The 18646-nt window shown below is 40.1% G+C and overlaps 1 protein-coding gene across 1 annotated transcript in view; it reads left to right on the forward strand.

Annotated features, from left to right (window-relative positions):
* The window catches only part of LOC115224459 (pleckstrin homology domain-containing family M member 2), a 63806-nt gene that overhangs the window by 40135 nt on the left and 5025 nt on the right, over positions 1 to 18646 (forward strand). The window contains exons 6-13 of the mRNA XM_029795361.2: positions 1640 to 1774; positions 6556 to 7793; positions 10533 to 10599; positions 11416 to 11571; positions 11709 to 11797; positions 13410 to 13542; positions 15018 to 15178; positions 16869 to 17100. Coding sequence (XP_029651221.1) covers positions 1640 to 1774; positions 6556 to 7793; positions 10533 to 10599; positions 11416 to 11571; positions 11709 to 11797; positions 13410 to 13542; positions 15018 to 15178; positions 16869 to 17100 — 2211 coding nt within the window. The remainder of the gene's footprint in view (positions 1 to 1639; positions 1775 to 6555; positions 7794 to 10532; positions 10600 to 11415; positions 11572 to 11708; positions 11798 to 13409; positions 13543 to 15017; positions 15179 to 16868; positions 17101 to 18646) is intronic.

An 18646-nucleotide genomic window follows, 5' to 3' on the forward strand; every position in this document is an offset into this window, starting at 1 on the left:
ATATAAATTAATATGTTCAAAAGAAAAAAATTATTTTTGAATTTTTCTCTTATGAGGTTTTTCACGCTAACTACCTGATAATTTCTTGTTAAGATTCCTTATTAAGAAGTTATCCTTAATTGTTATATATATATTAATAAATACAAGATGGGACATAGTTGAAATTTATAGAAAAACAAAAGACGAAAACAGGTGTATGAACAACAAGCAAGTGTATTAGTTTGATGCTCGGGAAAATAGAAAAAAAGTCTTTTACATTTCGAGTCTACGTTCTTCAACAGAAAGGAATAAGAGAAAATAAACAGACTATGTATATATATGTTTATACATACATATATATGCAAATACATGCATGCATGCATGCATGCATACATACATACATACATACATACATACATATATATATACATATGCACATGTGTATGCATATATGCATGTATTTATGGGTGTGTGTGTTGCATATATATTTGTATGTATATGTATGCGTGAATGTATGTGTGTGTATGTATGTGTGTATGTGTGTGTGTGTGTGTATGTATCCTCCCTCATGATATCTTGACCACCAACTAACACTCCTTTTTTCACTTTCTTACACTGTTTTTCACTTTCTCTTGTTTTCATTTTCTCTTCCCCTTTCTTTCCTTCTTCTTTTCTCACATTTTCCTTTGATCTCTCTATGTTAACATACACATCTCTTCTCCCCTCTCTATCCACTTATTACTACCAATTCATTCTCAAATTTTCATTGACACCACAAGACCCCTTTGAATGAACAGCACATAGAATCTATGTTTCCACACTCTCCATTTGTGATGACAAAATATGAACTCCTATTAGAATTTACATACCACAGACAGGAAGCATTTCTACCACTTCTACATCTCCCTTACCTTTTGTCCTTCCACACACTTTGTCACATGCCTTTAGTATCCCTTCATTAAAAGACTTCCACAAATCCAGTGCATCAATGCTTCCCAACTCCCCAACTTTCTTCTCAAACTTCGCTCTTGTTTCTTCTTCCTTCAGTTTCCTCACCTTTCTCTTCTCAACTGCTTCTTTTCTCACACTCTTTTAAACTTTCTTCTTATCCAAGTCAGCAACCACCAACCTGTGCTGCAATTTCTTTGATGTTGTCTTCACATCTCTCAGATACTTTCTGTTTTCCATGCCAGCCAGTATGAAATCAATCTCTGTCGCACTACCTCCTGCACTGAAAGTCACCTTCCCTTTTCTCTGTTTTCCTAAACCACATGTTCACCACACACAACTCTTTCTTATTGCAAAACTCCATGTTTCTTCTCCCAATTCCATTTCCCCATGCACACCCTCAAAGCCCTGGATCCATTTCCCAACATGTCCATTAAAATCACTCATACCCAAAACCAGTTCATCTATCTTATGTGAGGCCAACTCACTTGCCATTTCATCAAAGAACTAGCATGGAACACAGATGTTAAATGATGATGATGAATTCATATCCTGATCGGTCGAGTCTGCTAAGTTAACCAGATATGCTTATTTCTCTGTAATTTCTAGCATTGATCCTGTGTGAAAAGCCAACAATTAACTTGATTTTTCTTTTTCAATTACATATTATAAACTCATCATTTTCTTTCCTTCTCGTTTTTTCTGTCTGTAGGACCTTCCATATTTGGATTTGAATGCCTCGCCTCCTAAAAGTAAACCACAGTCTGATGCAGCTTCAGCAGAAGATGAAGACAAAGTGTCACTTTGCAGTATGGAAAGCTTTGCCTCCAGGAACAGCCTCTCTGCTGTAAGTAACCCTCACGACCACCATCATCACCACACCACCATCATCACCACACCACCACATAAATCAGATAGCCAATGCTGTAAGCATATTCTGTGAGAGAGCTGATAATATTTCTGCACTATGAACTTGGTATGACAAAGGTTTCTGCTCAGTGGGTCCCACGTCTTCTGACACCTGATCACCAGGTTGATCGCATTATGGGAAAATGTGACATTGTTTGAGGCAGACCCAACTGGTTTCCTTGAATATTTCCCAACTCAGGATGAGTGTTGGCTTCATCACTTTGAGAGAGATGTAAAGAGACAATCCATGCAATGGGAACATCCCTCCTCACCTGCTGAAAAGAAGGCCAAGGTAATTTCATTTGCTGAAAAAGTTGATGGCCTCAGTCTTTTGAGATGCAGAAGGTATTGTGTTTATTGACCATCTTCAAAAGTGCCATACCATCAATGAGGAGTACTGTGCCAACTTGCTGAGGCAGTTACGAAAGACTATTGTGACCAAACATCCTGGAAAACTAATGAAATGGGTCTTGTTTCAATAGGACAATACTCCAGCACATAAGTCCTTCATTTGAATAGCTGCTGTGGATGACTGTGGCTTTGAACTGGTTGATCCCCCCTCCCAGTTCTCCTGATTTGGCATCATCTGATTATCATTTGCTCCCCAACATGAAAAAAACACTCGACTGGGAACCAATATCACAGTGTTGATGACATCATATCTGCTGTTGCTGACTTTTTTGATCAACAGCATGATGGCTTCTTCAATAAGGATGCGAGCACTGCAACTACAATGGAAGAAAAGTGTGTGAACTGCAAGGGGGACTGTGTTGAAAAATTAACCCCATTTGGTCCCATTCCATGAGAGTATCTCGGTCAACCTAAGAACTTTTTAAGCCAATCCACATAGGTGTAAGTTATCAAAGTGAGGATTGATAAACCCTGTAGTTTCATAGCACAGAGTTCTTAATGATATAAGATAGATCCATAATCTTAGTAAAAAAAAAAGAGATTGAAAAGATGAGGGGGGGGGGAAAGCATAGAAAACAAAAGGCTAAAATGTTATCAGACTCAGTTGTAATCTGAAATTTCCCTGCACTACCTATTTCTTTATTACCCACAAGGGGCTAAACTTAGAGGGGACAAACAAGGACAGACATAGGTATTAAGTCGATTACATCGACCCCAGTGCGTAACTGGTACTTAATTTATCGACCCCGAAAGGATGAACGGCAAAGTCAACCTCGGCGGAATTTGAACTCACAACGTAACGGCAGACGAAATACCGCTAAGCATTTCGCCCGGTGTGCTAACGTTTCTGCCAGCTCGCCGCCTTCCCTGCACTACCACAACTATTCTGTTAGCATACGCACACACACACACACACACACACACACACACATTCTTTTACTCTTTTACGTAAGTGTACATGTTTGACAAAGTGCTAGTGTTCTGAGAGAGAAGTTAGGCATAAGAGGAATTTGTTGCTGTGTGCAAGAGAGAGAAGACTGTGCTGGTTAGGCCATGTGATGTGGATGGATGCTGGCAGCTCCATGAAGACGTACTGATTTCACCATTGTTGAAGTCTTGAATAACATGGAACCACCGAAGTTGTTTCATGTCTTGACTCTAATTTCTGAGTTTGATAGATTATTCCTTGACAACTTTTAAAAAGTTACTTTACTGTTTATTTCTTTTTATAGGTTACACCTTAGCTTAAAATTCTCCTCATAAGCTGATACCTAACAGGGATATCGTATATGGAACCCCTGTATATATTTACCCCAGTCTAATTGTTTTGAAGTTTCATCTAGGCCAAACCATTTAACTCAGGTAAACAGGGATTTTTCAATGTCACATAACCTGTTTCCTCATTCTTTATACGATTGTTTCAGTTTGGCCTCAGTTTCTAAATCCTTTCTCCTTGCTTTACTATTGCTGCTCAGTTTCTGATAATGGCTTGTCAGTGGCGTTCAGTGAATAACTTTATCACCCGGTCCTTGTGCTTTGCAGTGCTTCGTGCCCCTCATCTAACTGTACTGTTTTTGTTTGTTTAGTTTAAAAATTTTTTCTTTCATATAAAGTGAAATATGACTCATATTTATTATAAGATATCCCATGACTGTTTCATATAAAGGTCCTATAAGAAGGAGAATATATATTTCTTTACTACCCATGAGGGGCTAAACACAGAGGGGACAAACAAGGACAGACAAATGGATTAAGTCGATTACATCGACCCCAGTGCGTAACTGGTACTTAATTTATCGTCCCCGAAAGGATGAAAGGCAAAGTCGACCTCGGTGGAATTTGAACTCGGAACGTAATGGCAGATGAAATATCTATTTCTTTACTGCCCACAAGGGGCTAAACACAGAGGGGACAAACAAGGACAGATTTAGTCAATTACATCGACCCCAGTGCATAACTGGTACTTAATTTATCGACCCCGAAAGGATGAAAGGCAAAGTCGACCTCGGCGGAATTTGAACTCAGAACGTAACGGCAGACAAAATACGGCTACGCATTTCGCCCGGCGTGCTAACGTTTCTGCCAGCTCGCCGCCTTGAAGAAGGAGAATATAGTAGATGCATTGGTCTGGAACCTGGTGAGCCAAGGTGGTGCTCAAGAATATTTGATGAGCTCTCTCTTAAAATGCGCACGTGTGTGCACTCACACACTCACACACAGATATATACACACAAATTTTGAACTCCTCCTCCACTCCATAGGCTTTACAAAATTCCTCTTGGGGGTCTCTGTTCTTATAAGATACTCCATGCCTGTTTTTTTATAAGATACTCTAGTATAGCTTATTAGGAGATAATCCTTAGTTTTGTATAAGATAATTCATATTCATTTTCTTTCTATAAGTTATCTCCATAACCAAGTTTTTTTACTAACAATTTCATTTTACACAAGTTTTTGAATAATTCCATTGATGAAATTTCTGCATGAATAGTTTTGATTTTTGATTTGTATATATGTGAAGCACATCTGCTCATTCCATTATTACAATCTAATATATACTCCCAGTTGTTGCTCTATGCTAGTTTAAAATAAAAGCACCATCCGTTCGTGTCCGTTGCCAGCCTCGCCTGGCCCCCGTGCCGGTGGCACATAAAAAGCACCATCCGTTCGTGGCCGTTTGCCAGCTCTGTCTGGCACCTGTGCCGGTGGCACATAAAAAGCACCCACTACACTCACGGAGTGGTTGGCGTTAGGAAGGGCGCATCCAGCCGTAGAAACACTGCCATATCAGACTAGGCCTGATGAAGCCTTCCGGCTTCACAGACCCCCAGTCGAACCGTCCAACCCATGCTAGCATGGAAAACGGACGCTAAACGATGATGATGATGATGATGATGATGATGATTGAAATTGAGAATTATGGAAATATCATTTTCAGAGCTATTGTATTAACAAAAAAAGGAAATTGGAAGGTCTTTGATGTTATTTATTCACCATTACATGGGTTTCATTTTCATATTATTTAAGTTGGTCGGTAGGTAGGTGGGTAGGTGTGTGGGTGGGTATGTAGGTAGATAGGTAGGTAGGTAGTACTTACTTGTACTTGTAGCGACATTCACCCTGGGGGCGGGTTGAGTCGGCTTCTTCCACCACCCTCGGGGCATCTCATTCGCCATTGAGAATTCATGGAAGAATTGTGGATTTCACAAGAGGTCCCCAACAATCCCGCATTTAGAGACATCCTGTTTGCCGCAGATTGTCCGCAGACGCAGGGACAGAACAACCGAGGAGCCGCCGGTTGCCGAAACAGACACTCTGAGGATTTTCACCAGAGCCCCGTCTGCCGGGTTGTGGCCCTAATACCACTCGGTGTCAGGCCAATCCGCCTTGGGTGGCCCTACCAGGAACTGAAGTTCCCGACGGCATAGCTCTGACACTACTCGTTGCCAGCGTCCCCACCACGGTGAGGAGGGGATGGACTTTGGGGACACATAGGTAGGTAGGTTGGTTGGTTGGTTGGTTGAGAGATAGATTGATTGATTTGTTGATTGATTGCTGCTTCAGTACAGTCTCCATGTAGATTTTTACATCTCAAGAAGGAAATGTTTCAGGAAAATATACAATTTCATCATACAATTTTCAAAATAACCATGGAATTTCCATGGGTAATGCTAGTATTATATAAAAAGAAATAACAAATGGTGTTTAAAATTTACTGCAGCTGTTTTGGTATAATTTTATTGATATGTTCATAGATTACATCATAGCGTAAATCCACCATCCTTGGGTAAAATTTTAAACATGTATAAGCATTGATGAGGCATCTAGATTCTAATCAATCCTGTTACTAATCTATAATATATATATAATAATTATTTGAGGGAATATTATTCCTAATTTACTGGGAAAAATTCAATTTAGAAATACTAAATCAAATTTCACAAAATATAATATATATATATATAAATTAGATGGTGTAATTTAATTGTTCATTATATATATATATATATATATATATATATCATCATTTGAGGGAATATCATTCCTAACTTACAGGGAAAAAATCAATTTAGAAATACTAAACCAATTTTCACAAAATATTATATATATATAAAAATTAGATGGTGTAATTTAATTGTTCATTATATATATATGTGTATATATATATATATGTGTGTGTGTATATATATATGTATATATATATACATACATATATATACATACATATACATACATACATACACACACACATGTTTAGTTATTGTTTCATCATCCTCTCTTTCTTTCTCTCTTTCTCTTTCTTTGCAGATTTCCAGTTCAATGATTGAGTCAACCGTCACCGCCACTGATAGTGACTGCGGCAGTGTTAACAGTGACAACGGTAGTCTGAACAACAGCTTTCACCTGCCAAAACTCTATCACGTCGGCTCACTAGATTCAGGTTATTATTGTGGAGTTGACAGCAGTACGTCTCATCGGCAGAGTAGAGGGAGTCTGACCATGTCTGACAGTATGTCTCTTTCGAGTATTAGCTCAAACACAGAAGACTGCCGATTCCGACGCATTGAGAATGTGTTGCCAAATAGCCATGTAGACGGGGAGAACAACCTTGAGGTGATCCATGTGAAGTCGAAGGTGTTGAAGCGGAAGAAACGGGAACAGCCACGCATGAAGAAGGACGCCATCGGTAAGAATCACTTAGCGAACACTGATAACGCCACTTTGGTGAAAACAAATGCAACAACAACAAACAGAACGAGAGCAGCAACAATAACAGCAGCAACATCACTAAGAACAACACCAAGAAACATAAGTGTAATTACAACAAAACCAACTCCAGTATCTAAAAGTAATCCGATGCTCAGTGTGCCTGAGAAAGACACCCTTTCAAACTCTTACTCAAAAGCAGTGAAGAACAATAAGGTTCTTCAAAAGAAAGCCGTTGTCAACAATCAAAAGAAGTCAGAGAAACAGAACGATGTGATTTTGGACAATAAGACATCGTGTGAGGAAAAGAAGGGGGATCAGTTAATTAGCTCCGTCATCTTAAATGGCAAACCTGTTGATATTGTAGATAAAAAAGAGGAGATATTAACTGACTCGTCTCCGTCAGAAACTGTTATCAGTGATCAGTTACCGAAAGACGGTGACGAGGATACTAAAGAGAACAAAGACAGTTCTGAAGCAGAAGAGGTGGAGGAGAGTGAGGGTTCGACTGAGGGCTGTGTCGATGTGGCTGAAGTGACCTCCTTGGGTGGTTACAATGCTGACTGCTCTTCTTCGTGTGAAGACAAGACGAGGGCTTCATCTTGTGACCTGATTGTCACAAACAGCGCACAGAAGCCCTCTGTCGAAGATGAAGAGGAGGACATTTATTGTAAGACTGATTCTGCCGACAGACACTCTAGCTCAGTGCCATGTCGCAAACAGGTGTTCAGTGATATATTCCCGGTTGACGAAGATGTCCATCTTCGTAAGATGTATCCCAGACATGATGCTGATAGCTTGCAGGATAACACTCTACAGCCTGACCCTGGACAAGTCATGTAAGTGCAGCAGCATTTTATTCCTCCTTACTCTCTCATTTCTCACCTCTCTCTTCACCTCTTTCTCCCTCTTTTCTTGCTTTCTCTTTCATTTCTCCCCCTCTCTCCCCTCTCTCTTTTTCTCCCGTTTCTGTCTTTCAATAGCAAAGAATAATGAAATATGTGCAATTCTGCTCTCATATGATTACGGCAACTGAATAGTGCTGTACTAAGAAGGGTGATGAAGTGTAAGGAAGATGAGAGGTAAAAAAAGGGTTTTACAGGAAGAGATTGGGTGCAGGGGCTGGGTTCAGTGGGTAGACATAAACATAATGTGTTTAGGACTTCACTTTCACTGCGACAGATGGGTCTTCTCAAACACAGTGAATTGCTAATCATCCTGAACCTTTGTCATCTCCTTCATGAGGCTCAACATCTTGAGATTAACTCTCACTACCTTCTCCCATGTCTTTCTCTGTCTTTCTTTTCCTCAAGTTCCAGTCTCTTTAATGTCACTTCTGTATATGGCCATCTCCATCCACATACATCCCATGACCATGGCAGCACAGTTTTCTCTCTTGTGCACTATATCTGATCCATCTTTTGCCCCATTTTTCTCTTGACATATTTGCACTTTGTTGTATACACACACACTGACATTGCACAACTTTCTAGTCTTTGTATGTCCTCTTCATCTAAGGCTCATATCTCACTACTGTGTAGCATTACTGTTCATACACACGTGTCATATAATCTGCTTTTCACTCGGAGATTTTTGTTACAAACAGAGGTAATAGCAAGATTATCAGAAAATATTCCAACTATTACAGAGGGGCCAGCTATAAGAAGAGATACATACTCACCTGTAACAATTACTGTTGCCATTAGGAACCATTGAAAGATCCTTAGTTGTTTTACTTACTGAAAATAACAGCTAAATCTTGAAATTGTAACCTATTGTCTAAAGAACAAAGCAGTGTATAATGTAGTTCTAGATATACCATGTATTGAACCAACTCATGATTGTCACAGCTACTCATTCAACGGCTGGCCTGTGGCTAAACACAACTGCTGTGAAATCCATGGCAGAATCAATGGATTACCATCCGTTAATAAGGCCTTGTGGTATATAGTTTGTGGTAGAATCGTTAGCACGCCGGGTGAAATGCTTAGCGGTATTTCGTCTGCCGTTACGTTCTGAGTTCAAATTCCGCCGAGGTCGACTTAGCCTTTCATCCTTTTGGGGTCGATGAATTAAGTACCAGTTACGCACTGGGGTCGATGTAATCGACTTGATACCTATGTCTGTCCTTGTTTGTCCCCTCTGTGTTTAGCCCCTTGTGGGTAATAAAGAAATAGGTATATAGTTTTGTCCCTTTACAAACTGTTTTCAGATCCTGCAATCCACATTCCTGGCACTAATTTCTATTAATTCTTTTTCCCAATTATCTTTTAAACTGAACTTATGCTTTATTACCATAATTTCATCATCAATTTAACATTTACTTTTCCTTACCGGCATGGGTTGGATGGAACACTTTGAGACAGTGTCTTACAGTTGCTGGATGTCCTTCTTGATACCCACTCTTTAAATTATGTCTTATGCATGAAGGTATATGGTGCTTTTCTGAAAAAAACCTGGGATACATAAGGTATTTGGAATAAATATGGTATCTGGGAGACACATGATATATAATTACTCTTTTACTCTTTTACTTGTTTCAGTCAATTGACTGCGGCCATCCTGGAGCACCGCCTTTAGTCGAGCAAATCGACCCCGGGACTTATTCTTTGTAAGCCCAGTACTTATTCTATCGGTCTCTTTTGCTGAACTGCTAAGTGACGGGGATGTAAACACACCAGCATCGGTTGTCAAGCAATGCTAGGGGGACAAACACAGACACACAAACACACACACATACATATATATATATATTCGACAGGCTTCTTTCAGTTTCCGTCTACCAAATCCACTCACAAGGTATTGGTCGTCCCGGGGCTATAGCAGAAGACACTTGCCCAAGATGCCACGCAGTGGGACTGAACCCGGAACCATGTGGTTGGTAAGCAAGCTACTTACCACACAGCCACTCCTGCGCCTATATGGTGCTTTTCTGAAAAAAAACCTGGGATACATAAGGGGTTTGGAATAAATATGGTATCTGGGAGACACATGATATATAATTACTCTTTTACTTGTTTCAGTCATTTGACTGCGGCCATGCTGGAGCACCGCCTTTAGTCGAGCAAATCGACTCCGGGACTTATTCTTTGTAAGCCCAGTACTTATTCTATCGGTCTCTTTTGCCGAACCGCTAAGTGACGGGGACGTAAACACACCAGCATCGGTTGTCAAGCAATGCTAGGGGGATGAACACAGACACTTAACCATATACACACACATACATATATATATATATATATATATATATATATATATATATACACACACATATATACGACAGGCTTCTTTCAGTTTCCGTCTACCAAATCCACTCACAAGGCATTGGTCGGCCCGGGGCTATAGCAGAAGACACTTGCCCAAGATGCCACGCAGTGAGACTGAACCCGGAACCATGTGGTTGGTAAGCAAGCTACTTACCACACAGCCAATCATACGCCTATTGATAAAATTTGTGGAATAGCAAGGGTTGTCATGTGTTTTAATGAAAAATTTGAGATTGTGCTTAGTCAGAAGTAATAATATAAATAATTAAACCGTCTCTAATTTTCCTTTTCATATACATTTCTTCATTTCAGGATAGATAATCACATTCTACTTTACCTGATGCTGGAAATATTTGAAGAAAACGAAAAATTCCTTAAGGTTTGAATTCATATAATTTTTTTTTTGTGTATGTTGCATCTTGTCCTTTGATATTATCCTCCATGTCTTGAACTTCTGTGGGCCCAAGACATGGGGGACAATGTCAAAGGCACAACCTTTACAGTTTTCATATTCCAATAATAATAATGATCATACTATACCCTCCTGACGGTCAAACAGTTGGACCAATGGTCACAATGTTTTGTGGGATTACGAAGGAGGTAATCAGGCAGGTTTTTAGAGAAAAAAAATGTGAAAATCTATGATCATTTAATGAACATTGAAAGTAATTATTCGATTTATGGGCGCACGAAAAGTAATTAAAAACTAAGGGGAGATAACTCCTAATAAAAGAAGCGAAGGGAAATAATACAACTTATTTCTCCCCTTAATTACGACATAAGTTTTATTAAGAAATAAATGATTGTGATGGCTGTGAATTTTCTATCCAAAATCCAATCAAAATTCCTGAAACTTGACACGCCAATTGAATGCCAGCTAGCTGTATGTGATTGGTCGGAGATTTGGACAGTACTTGCGTGTATGTGTGCACGCACGCAGCTGTATATGCATGCACTAGCCCTATGACCCGGCAACACCGGGTCATAGTGCTAGTTGATATTAAAATCCATTTATATATTTTTCAATAAATACTGTTGTTATGATTTCCCTCCCTCATGTTATGCCTCCATTGTAGATATGTAGATTTGCTAGTAATAATAATAACAATAATAATAATGATAATAATAATAATTATCAATATTATTTGTTTAACCCCCTTAACCTATCTCTTGCTCTCCACTTTCTCTTCTACAGATGTTTGTCACTCGTGAAGGTCAGAATGAAGGGCAGACAACCCATGTTTTTGTTGTAATAACAGCTCAAAGTATATATTTACTCAAACAAAACACTGGTGACCAGAAGTTTATTAAAGAATCTAGTATTCCCTTCCATGAATTGGATTATATTTCTGTGAGTACCACAAACCGTTATCACTGTGTTCTGTAGTGAGGTGATGATGTTTAAATTCTCTTTAACGATAATGATATTGTGTTACAGCTGTCATTACCAAACTCTCATTCTGCCATTCTTTTATTCCATTATTGCAGCTGAGTGTTAATAGTCAAGTAATTAATATTGTATGTGCCAACCGAAGACGTAAATTCTGGCTGACCACAGGGGATGAAGAAGTATCCAGGTAAGGTTTCATGTGTTTAACAATATTACTAAAAATTGCTGGCCTTGTGCCAAAATTTGAAACAATTATTATTATTGAGTGAGAGAGCACTGCATGCCATCAAAGAGACACTGGGGTAAAATATACGAAGCCCAGTATACCCATCATGACTACCTGTCTGATAAGGGTACACCAGGCACATATTATTTAGGTGACAAGCTGGCGCAATCGTTAGCATGCTGGGCAATTTGCTTAGTTCTCAGCTCAAATTCTGCCGAGGTCGACTTTGCCTTTCATCCTTTGAGGGTCGATAAATTAATTCCCAGTGAAATACTGGGATCGATGTCCCCTCCCCCAAAATTTTAGGCCTTGTGTCTATAGTAGAAAGGATTATTATTATTATTATTAAAGCAGCAAACTGGCAGAATGGTTAGCTTACCAGATAAAATGCTTATTGGCATTTTGTCTGTCTTTATGTTCTGAGTTCAAATTCTGCCGAGGTTGATTATGCCTTTCATCCTTTCAGAATCGATGAAATCATACTGAAGTCGATGTAATTGATTAGCTCCCTGATGTTTCTGATGTTTTCTTCAAAACCATGTATGTTCCCATGACTTCTTTGTACTCTTCCAAGTCCCTTTAGACCTTCCTCTCAGGACAGGGACACATGGTGAATTATGTTGAGGATATTAAAGGTTGACCTTAGTCTGGTGATTCTCTATCATGCTGGAGCCAGACTTTGTTCCAGTAACAGCCTTATATAATACTAGGTATTACTATCTCTAGAAGAACAATTACTCAGTACATCGTGGCCGTTGCCAGCCTTGCCTGGCCCCCGTGCCGGTGGCACGTAAAAAGCACCATCCAATCGTGGCCGTTGCCAGCCTCGTCTGGCCCCCGTGCCAGTGGCACGTAAAAAGCACCATCCGTCTGTGGCCGTTTGCCAGCCTTGCCTGGCCCCCATGCCAGTGGCACGTAAAAAGCACCAACCGTCCATGGCTGTTTGCCAGCTCCGTCTGGCACCTGTGTGGGTGGCACGTAAAAAGCACCCACTACACTCACGGACTGGTTGGCATTAGGAAGGGCATCAAGCCGTAGAAACACTGCCAGATCAGACTGGGCCTGATGCAGCCTTCTGGCTTCACAGACCCCAGTTGAACCGTCCAACCCATGCTAGCATGGAAAGCGGATGCTAAATGATGATGATGATGATGATGTATAGAGCATATCTTCATTAAATGAGAGGAATTGATAGTACAGTTCTTTCAATACACGCTCACATACACACCACCCACACATGTCTATTACACTCTTCATTGAAGTGACTAATATAATTTTTGTCTAACTTGCCCTTAATTTTTCTTTTGAGATCAGCGAAAAATAAAGTAGAAAAGTAAGTTAGAAGAAAGCTAAAGCACTTGAAAGAAGTGTCCTCAGAAAAACTAATGCTGTCTCTGTATATGCATACATAGAAACACTAGCACACACACATGTATATAAATTCCACAGGGGCACACTACTAAAAACAGCCCCAGTTGTTCTGCTGTAATTTCAATGATCAATAAAATAATTTCTGTGAATAAAGTAATTTTCTCTTCTCTCTTATCTCTTTTTGTTTTTTCCTTCCATCCAGGTCAATAATTAATTGTTTATCTCATGCCATGGAAACCAGTTTCTTTAACATCCCAAAACTGAGTGTTCTCACAGATGCCACTTCTCAGCAGATAGCAATGAAGAAATACATTTCCCAAGAGACTAAGTCTTCTGTAAGTCATCTTCCGCTTTAGTCTTTTTTACTAATTTCTTAGTGTTTGGTATTATCAATTAGCACCACTCAGCTTGGCTCTCATCCTGCAGACCAACAATCAAAAATGTTCTTGCTATAATGTATCTGGAACAGCTACAGTTGTTTTTGTTCAGTTTTGTTCTAGATCAGTCTTGGATCCAGCAGACCTATTATCAAAGGCATTCCATCCATGACCATTCAGTCTTTTATTTAAATATTGTGACCCTGCCAGTACTGATGCTATCCAAAAAAAAAACATTCAGTCCACACTGTAAAGTGGTTGGCATTTGGAAGGGCATCCAACTATAAAAACCATGCTTAAATTATCCTTGCTTGTGCCACGTAAAAAGCACTCTGTCCACTCTGCCGGGTGGTTGGCATTTGGAAGGGCATCCAACTATAAAAACCATGCTTAAACTATCCTTGCTTGTGCCACGTGAAAAGCACACTGTCCACTCTGCCGGGTGGTTGACATTAGGAAGGGCATCCAGCTATAAAAACCATGCTTAAACTATCCTTGCTTGTGCCTTGTAAAAAGCATACAGTCCACTCTGCTGGGTGGTCGACATTAGAAAGGGCATCCAGCTATAAAAACCGTGCAAAAACAGATACAGAAGTCTGGTGCAGGCCCATGCCTAGCCAGCTCCTATCAAACCGTCCAACCCATGCCGGCATGGAAAATAGGCATAAAATGATGATGATAATGATGATTGTGTATTTAAGGGTGCATTATCTAATGCAGTGGTTTTCAACCAGGGTTCTGCGGAACCATAGGGTTCCGCCAGTACAGTCCAGAGGTTCTGCAAGAAGTTACAAAGCTGCTAAAGTCGGCAGTAATTTTTAAGTCTCCTGTGCAGATATGTGTGCATAAGACTATTAAATTATTGCACAAGGGTTCCTCGAGCCAGTGGAATGTTTCCTTGGGGTTCCGCTCCAGCAAAAAGGTTGAAAAGCACTGATCTAACGTATGGTATGATAGTGTATGTCGTTACAGTTGTTTAGTCAAAGGTTGCTCAGGTCTTACAGACTTGTGATCAAATATGTTCCAGCAACGATCTTTCTATCTGTTACTTAGATATGGTGTATCTAGGACTACATTAATATAATGTGTTTTTCTTTGTTGCTATTGTTTAAGCCCAGCTCTCTCCTGATCCAAAATATTTATGATATATTTATAAGTGGGTTCCAGCTAAGACTATCCTATGGTTTAATCAGACATGGTATATCTAGGATCACATTATCCAATTTGTGGCTCCTTTCTGTTGGTATTTAGCTCCAAGCAGCCTTGATCCAGTAAACCCTGGATCAAAAGCATTCCAGCCATGACTTCCTAGTTTGATGAGTAGTTGCAGCTCCAATGGCTACTTTCAAATAATTTTCAGCAGTTTCAGCTACTTTCAATGAGTTATGGTTTTAGTTTTTTGAGCTAAAATGTCAAAATATATGTATTTTCAGATGTATGATGTTGAACTTCACAGTTACCAGCTGATACACTGGGAAGATGCTCAGTTGAGCTGCAACCAAGGGGAGTGGACCTACAAGGAGGGATACCTTCTCCATCGTTACCATGACTACTTTAGGGGGTTCATGTGGAAACCAGGTTATTTCGTACTCAAGTAAGTTGACTCTGCCTTTTTTTAAAACTTTCTCATAGTATATCACGTGTGCATGCGTGCGCGCACACACACACACACACACACTATTTTTTGGGGTGGTGGGGTTCAGATGAGACCCAACTTGAGTTCTTGCATTCTTTACTCTATTAACTAAATCGTGAAGTTCTTGCATGCTGCTGGCTATGAGAACTACATCATCTGCATAACTCAGATTTTTGATGACCTTACCATTAATTTTGATGCTTTCGGTGAAACCATACAAGACATCTCATTATTACCTCAGGATATATATTAAAGAGGTTTGGAGAAAGGATGCAGCCCTGGTGGACACCCTGTTTGATGTAAAACCAATCTGTTACACACACACACACACACACATACACACATGAAGAGTAAGAGACTCTGACGTCTGGCAGCTGACTTGGCAGACACCCATAAAATTATCAACCATTTTACAAACAATAACTCTGAGCACCTTTTCAAACTCCACCCGTCTAACACCCGTGGACATATTTACAAAGTCAGAAAACAGCACAGCTCCCATGACTTTGGGAAACATTTTTTCACGCTGAGAGTTGCTGAAGCATGGAACAAACTGCCGGCATCAATTGTTAGTTGTCGGAGCACTGCATCCTTCAAAACTTCCATGCTTCCTGAGATTCGCCAACACTACACCTGATTTCCTCCCCTCCATACACACACAAGCATGTATCTGACTCATACATTGTTCGCTTTCCAGACATTTGTACATTACTGCATACACTTTATACGCACTTTCTGACAAGTTGTGGTGCACCTGAGCACTGTATACAATAATTTGATTATTAATATGTCAAAAGGTGTAGATAAATAGATAAGCACAGATTAGAGCTCAAACCACATCAGATGCCTAAAATCCAGTGTCACACCACGGTAGTTGTAATCCAAGTAAGCAGCAGTTGGCTATAAGAAGCAGCATTTGAGCTAATGAAAATATAAGTACAAATAAAAGATAGTCAGGTATAATTTCACAGAAAGCAGAAAGATAATTTCTGGTGACCTTTCATAAATAGGTAGATATCCAAAGATTTCATCATCATCATCATTATCATCATCATCATCATTGTTTAACGTTCGTTCTCCATGCTAGTATGGGTTGGATGGTTCGACCGGGGATCTGGGAAGCCAGAAGGCTGCACCAGGCTCCAGTCTGATCTGGCAGTGTTTCTACAGCTGGATGCCCTTCCTAATGCCAACCACTCCGAGAGTGTAGTGGGTGCTTTTTACGTGCCACCTGCACAGGTGCCAGGCGAGGCTGGCAACGGCCATGATTGGATTGGTGCATTTTATGTGCCACCGGCACGGAAGCCAGTGAAGGTGGCGCTGGCATCGGCCACACTTTGGATGGTGCTTTTTACGTGCCGGCATGGAAGCCATTCAAGGTGGCGCTGGCATTGGCCACGATTCGGATGGTGCTTTTTACGTCCCACCGGCATGGGAGGCAGTCTAGGCGGCGCTGGCATCGGCCACGTTCAGATGGTGCTTTTTACGTGCCACCGGAACAGGGAACACAACTGCAGTTTCCATTGATTTTGATGTTGGTGTACTTGACTCAGTGGATCTCCTCAAGCACAGGGTCGAAACGGTGTTTCTTCACTTGCCACCTGCACATTCACAAGGAATATATTTCAGAAGTGTTGTTATTTTTCAGGGATGGAGCACTTTGTATGTATAACAACAAGACAGATAGTAAACCTTCAGCTTTCATCAACATGGGCATTGAGGACTGTACTGGATGTCGACGAGCCACTGACAGCGACAGAGAGAACACCATAGAGATTATGTTGACCAACGGTGATTACTGGTACATTGCTGCTGCTACACCACTGGAGGCCAATGAGTGGCAACAGAGCTTCTGTCAGGCTGCCTCCGAAGTCATGCAGGTGAGTGAATGGGGAGTAGAATTGGGGTACTATGGAAGCTGATGAGATATTAGTGGCAGACTGATAATACCACACACTTGGAGGTTTAGTTGTGATAGGTGACACTTCTCACTTAGAGGTCGGTTGAAGCATTTGACTTTGCTCTCTTGCAGTGTTTTCTTAATCCAAATTTTAAAACAAATCTTCATGGCTTAATTAGTGGATGAAGGATAATAGCCATGCTAATATTTGCAAGACCTCTAAGACAGATGGGTGGGTTGGAGAAAGGAATGAAGAAACCTTGTCTATGGGTTATAGTTGGAAGCTGGACATGAAGCTATGGAGTTGTTTAGACTTGAACTGGAGACCCAGTTTAAATGTTTGTAACAGAGTGGACTACAGGCACCCAAAGGCCATGTATTGATGTTCCCAGACAAAAAAGACGTCATCAATGAACCGTAACCAGAGTATTGGTTCATGACCATGTAGGGATTTGAATGTCTTCAGTAACTGTATCTCGAATTTTGTCATGAAGACATTAGTGAAATTAACTGCTATGGGGTACCCATGGTGCAACCCCTTGTCTGGTGGTAAAATTTTTGTTCAAACTTCATTGTCTTACTTTGTAACACAAATCTCAATAGCCTACAGAGAAAATTAGATGGAAGGCATTGAATGGGCACAGGTATGACATCAGGCACAACAACAGTGGTTTGATAGAACTTGCCGAACATTTTACATCAAACGGCTGTAATTTTGAAAAAGACTTGAGAGTACATATTCTCAGAAAATATTCTGAATCTGCTACATTTTCAGTCTTCAAAATGCACAAGGAGAAATATATTTGTGAGTTATTAATATCACACCCTGGAAGGATGAATAAAATGACAGGAGAATTTCCTTTTCTTTTTTCTTTTCTTTACTTCTTTCTCTTTCCTTCTTTTTCTTTTTACCAGTTGTAAACTTGAAAATTGAGAACTGATGATGTTATTGCATCAATGGTGGAACACTGGTTGCCTCGTTCACATTTTAGATTTGAATTTCTATAATTTTGAATTTCTGTGTATCACTTTTCATTTTGAACTCGACAATACAGGCTAGCTGTTGAAATATCATTCAACCAATAAAACATCTATTGCAATCGCATTGCACTCTGTATTATCTAATAATAATGATAATGATAATAATAATAATAATAATAATAATAATAATAATCAGGAGTGGCTGTGTGGTAAGTAGCTTGCTAACCAACCACATGGTTCCGGGTTCAGTCCCACTGTGTGGCATCTTGGGCAAGTGTCTTCTGCTATAGCCCCGGGCCGACCAATGCCTTGTGAGTGGATTTGGTAGACGGAAACTGAAAGAAGCCTGTCGTATATATGTATATATATATATGTGTGTGTGTGTGTCTATGTTTGTATGTCTGTATTTGTCCCCCTAGCATTGCTTGACAATCGATGCTGGTGTGTTTACGTCCCCGTCACTTAGCGGTTCGGCAAAAAGAGACCGATAGAATAAGTACTGGGCTTACAAAAGAATAAGTCCCGGGGTCGATTTGCTCGACTAA

The sequence above is a fragment of the Octopus sinensis genome, linkage group LG25 (genome assembly GCF_006345805.1).
Source record: "Octopus sinensis linkage group LG25, ASM634580v1, whole genome shotgun sequence".
NCBI classification, from domain to species: Eukaryota; Metazoa; Mollusca; class Cephalopoda; order Octopoda; family Octopodidae; genus Octopus; species Octopus sinensis.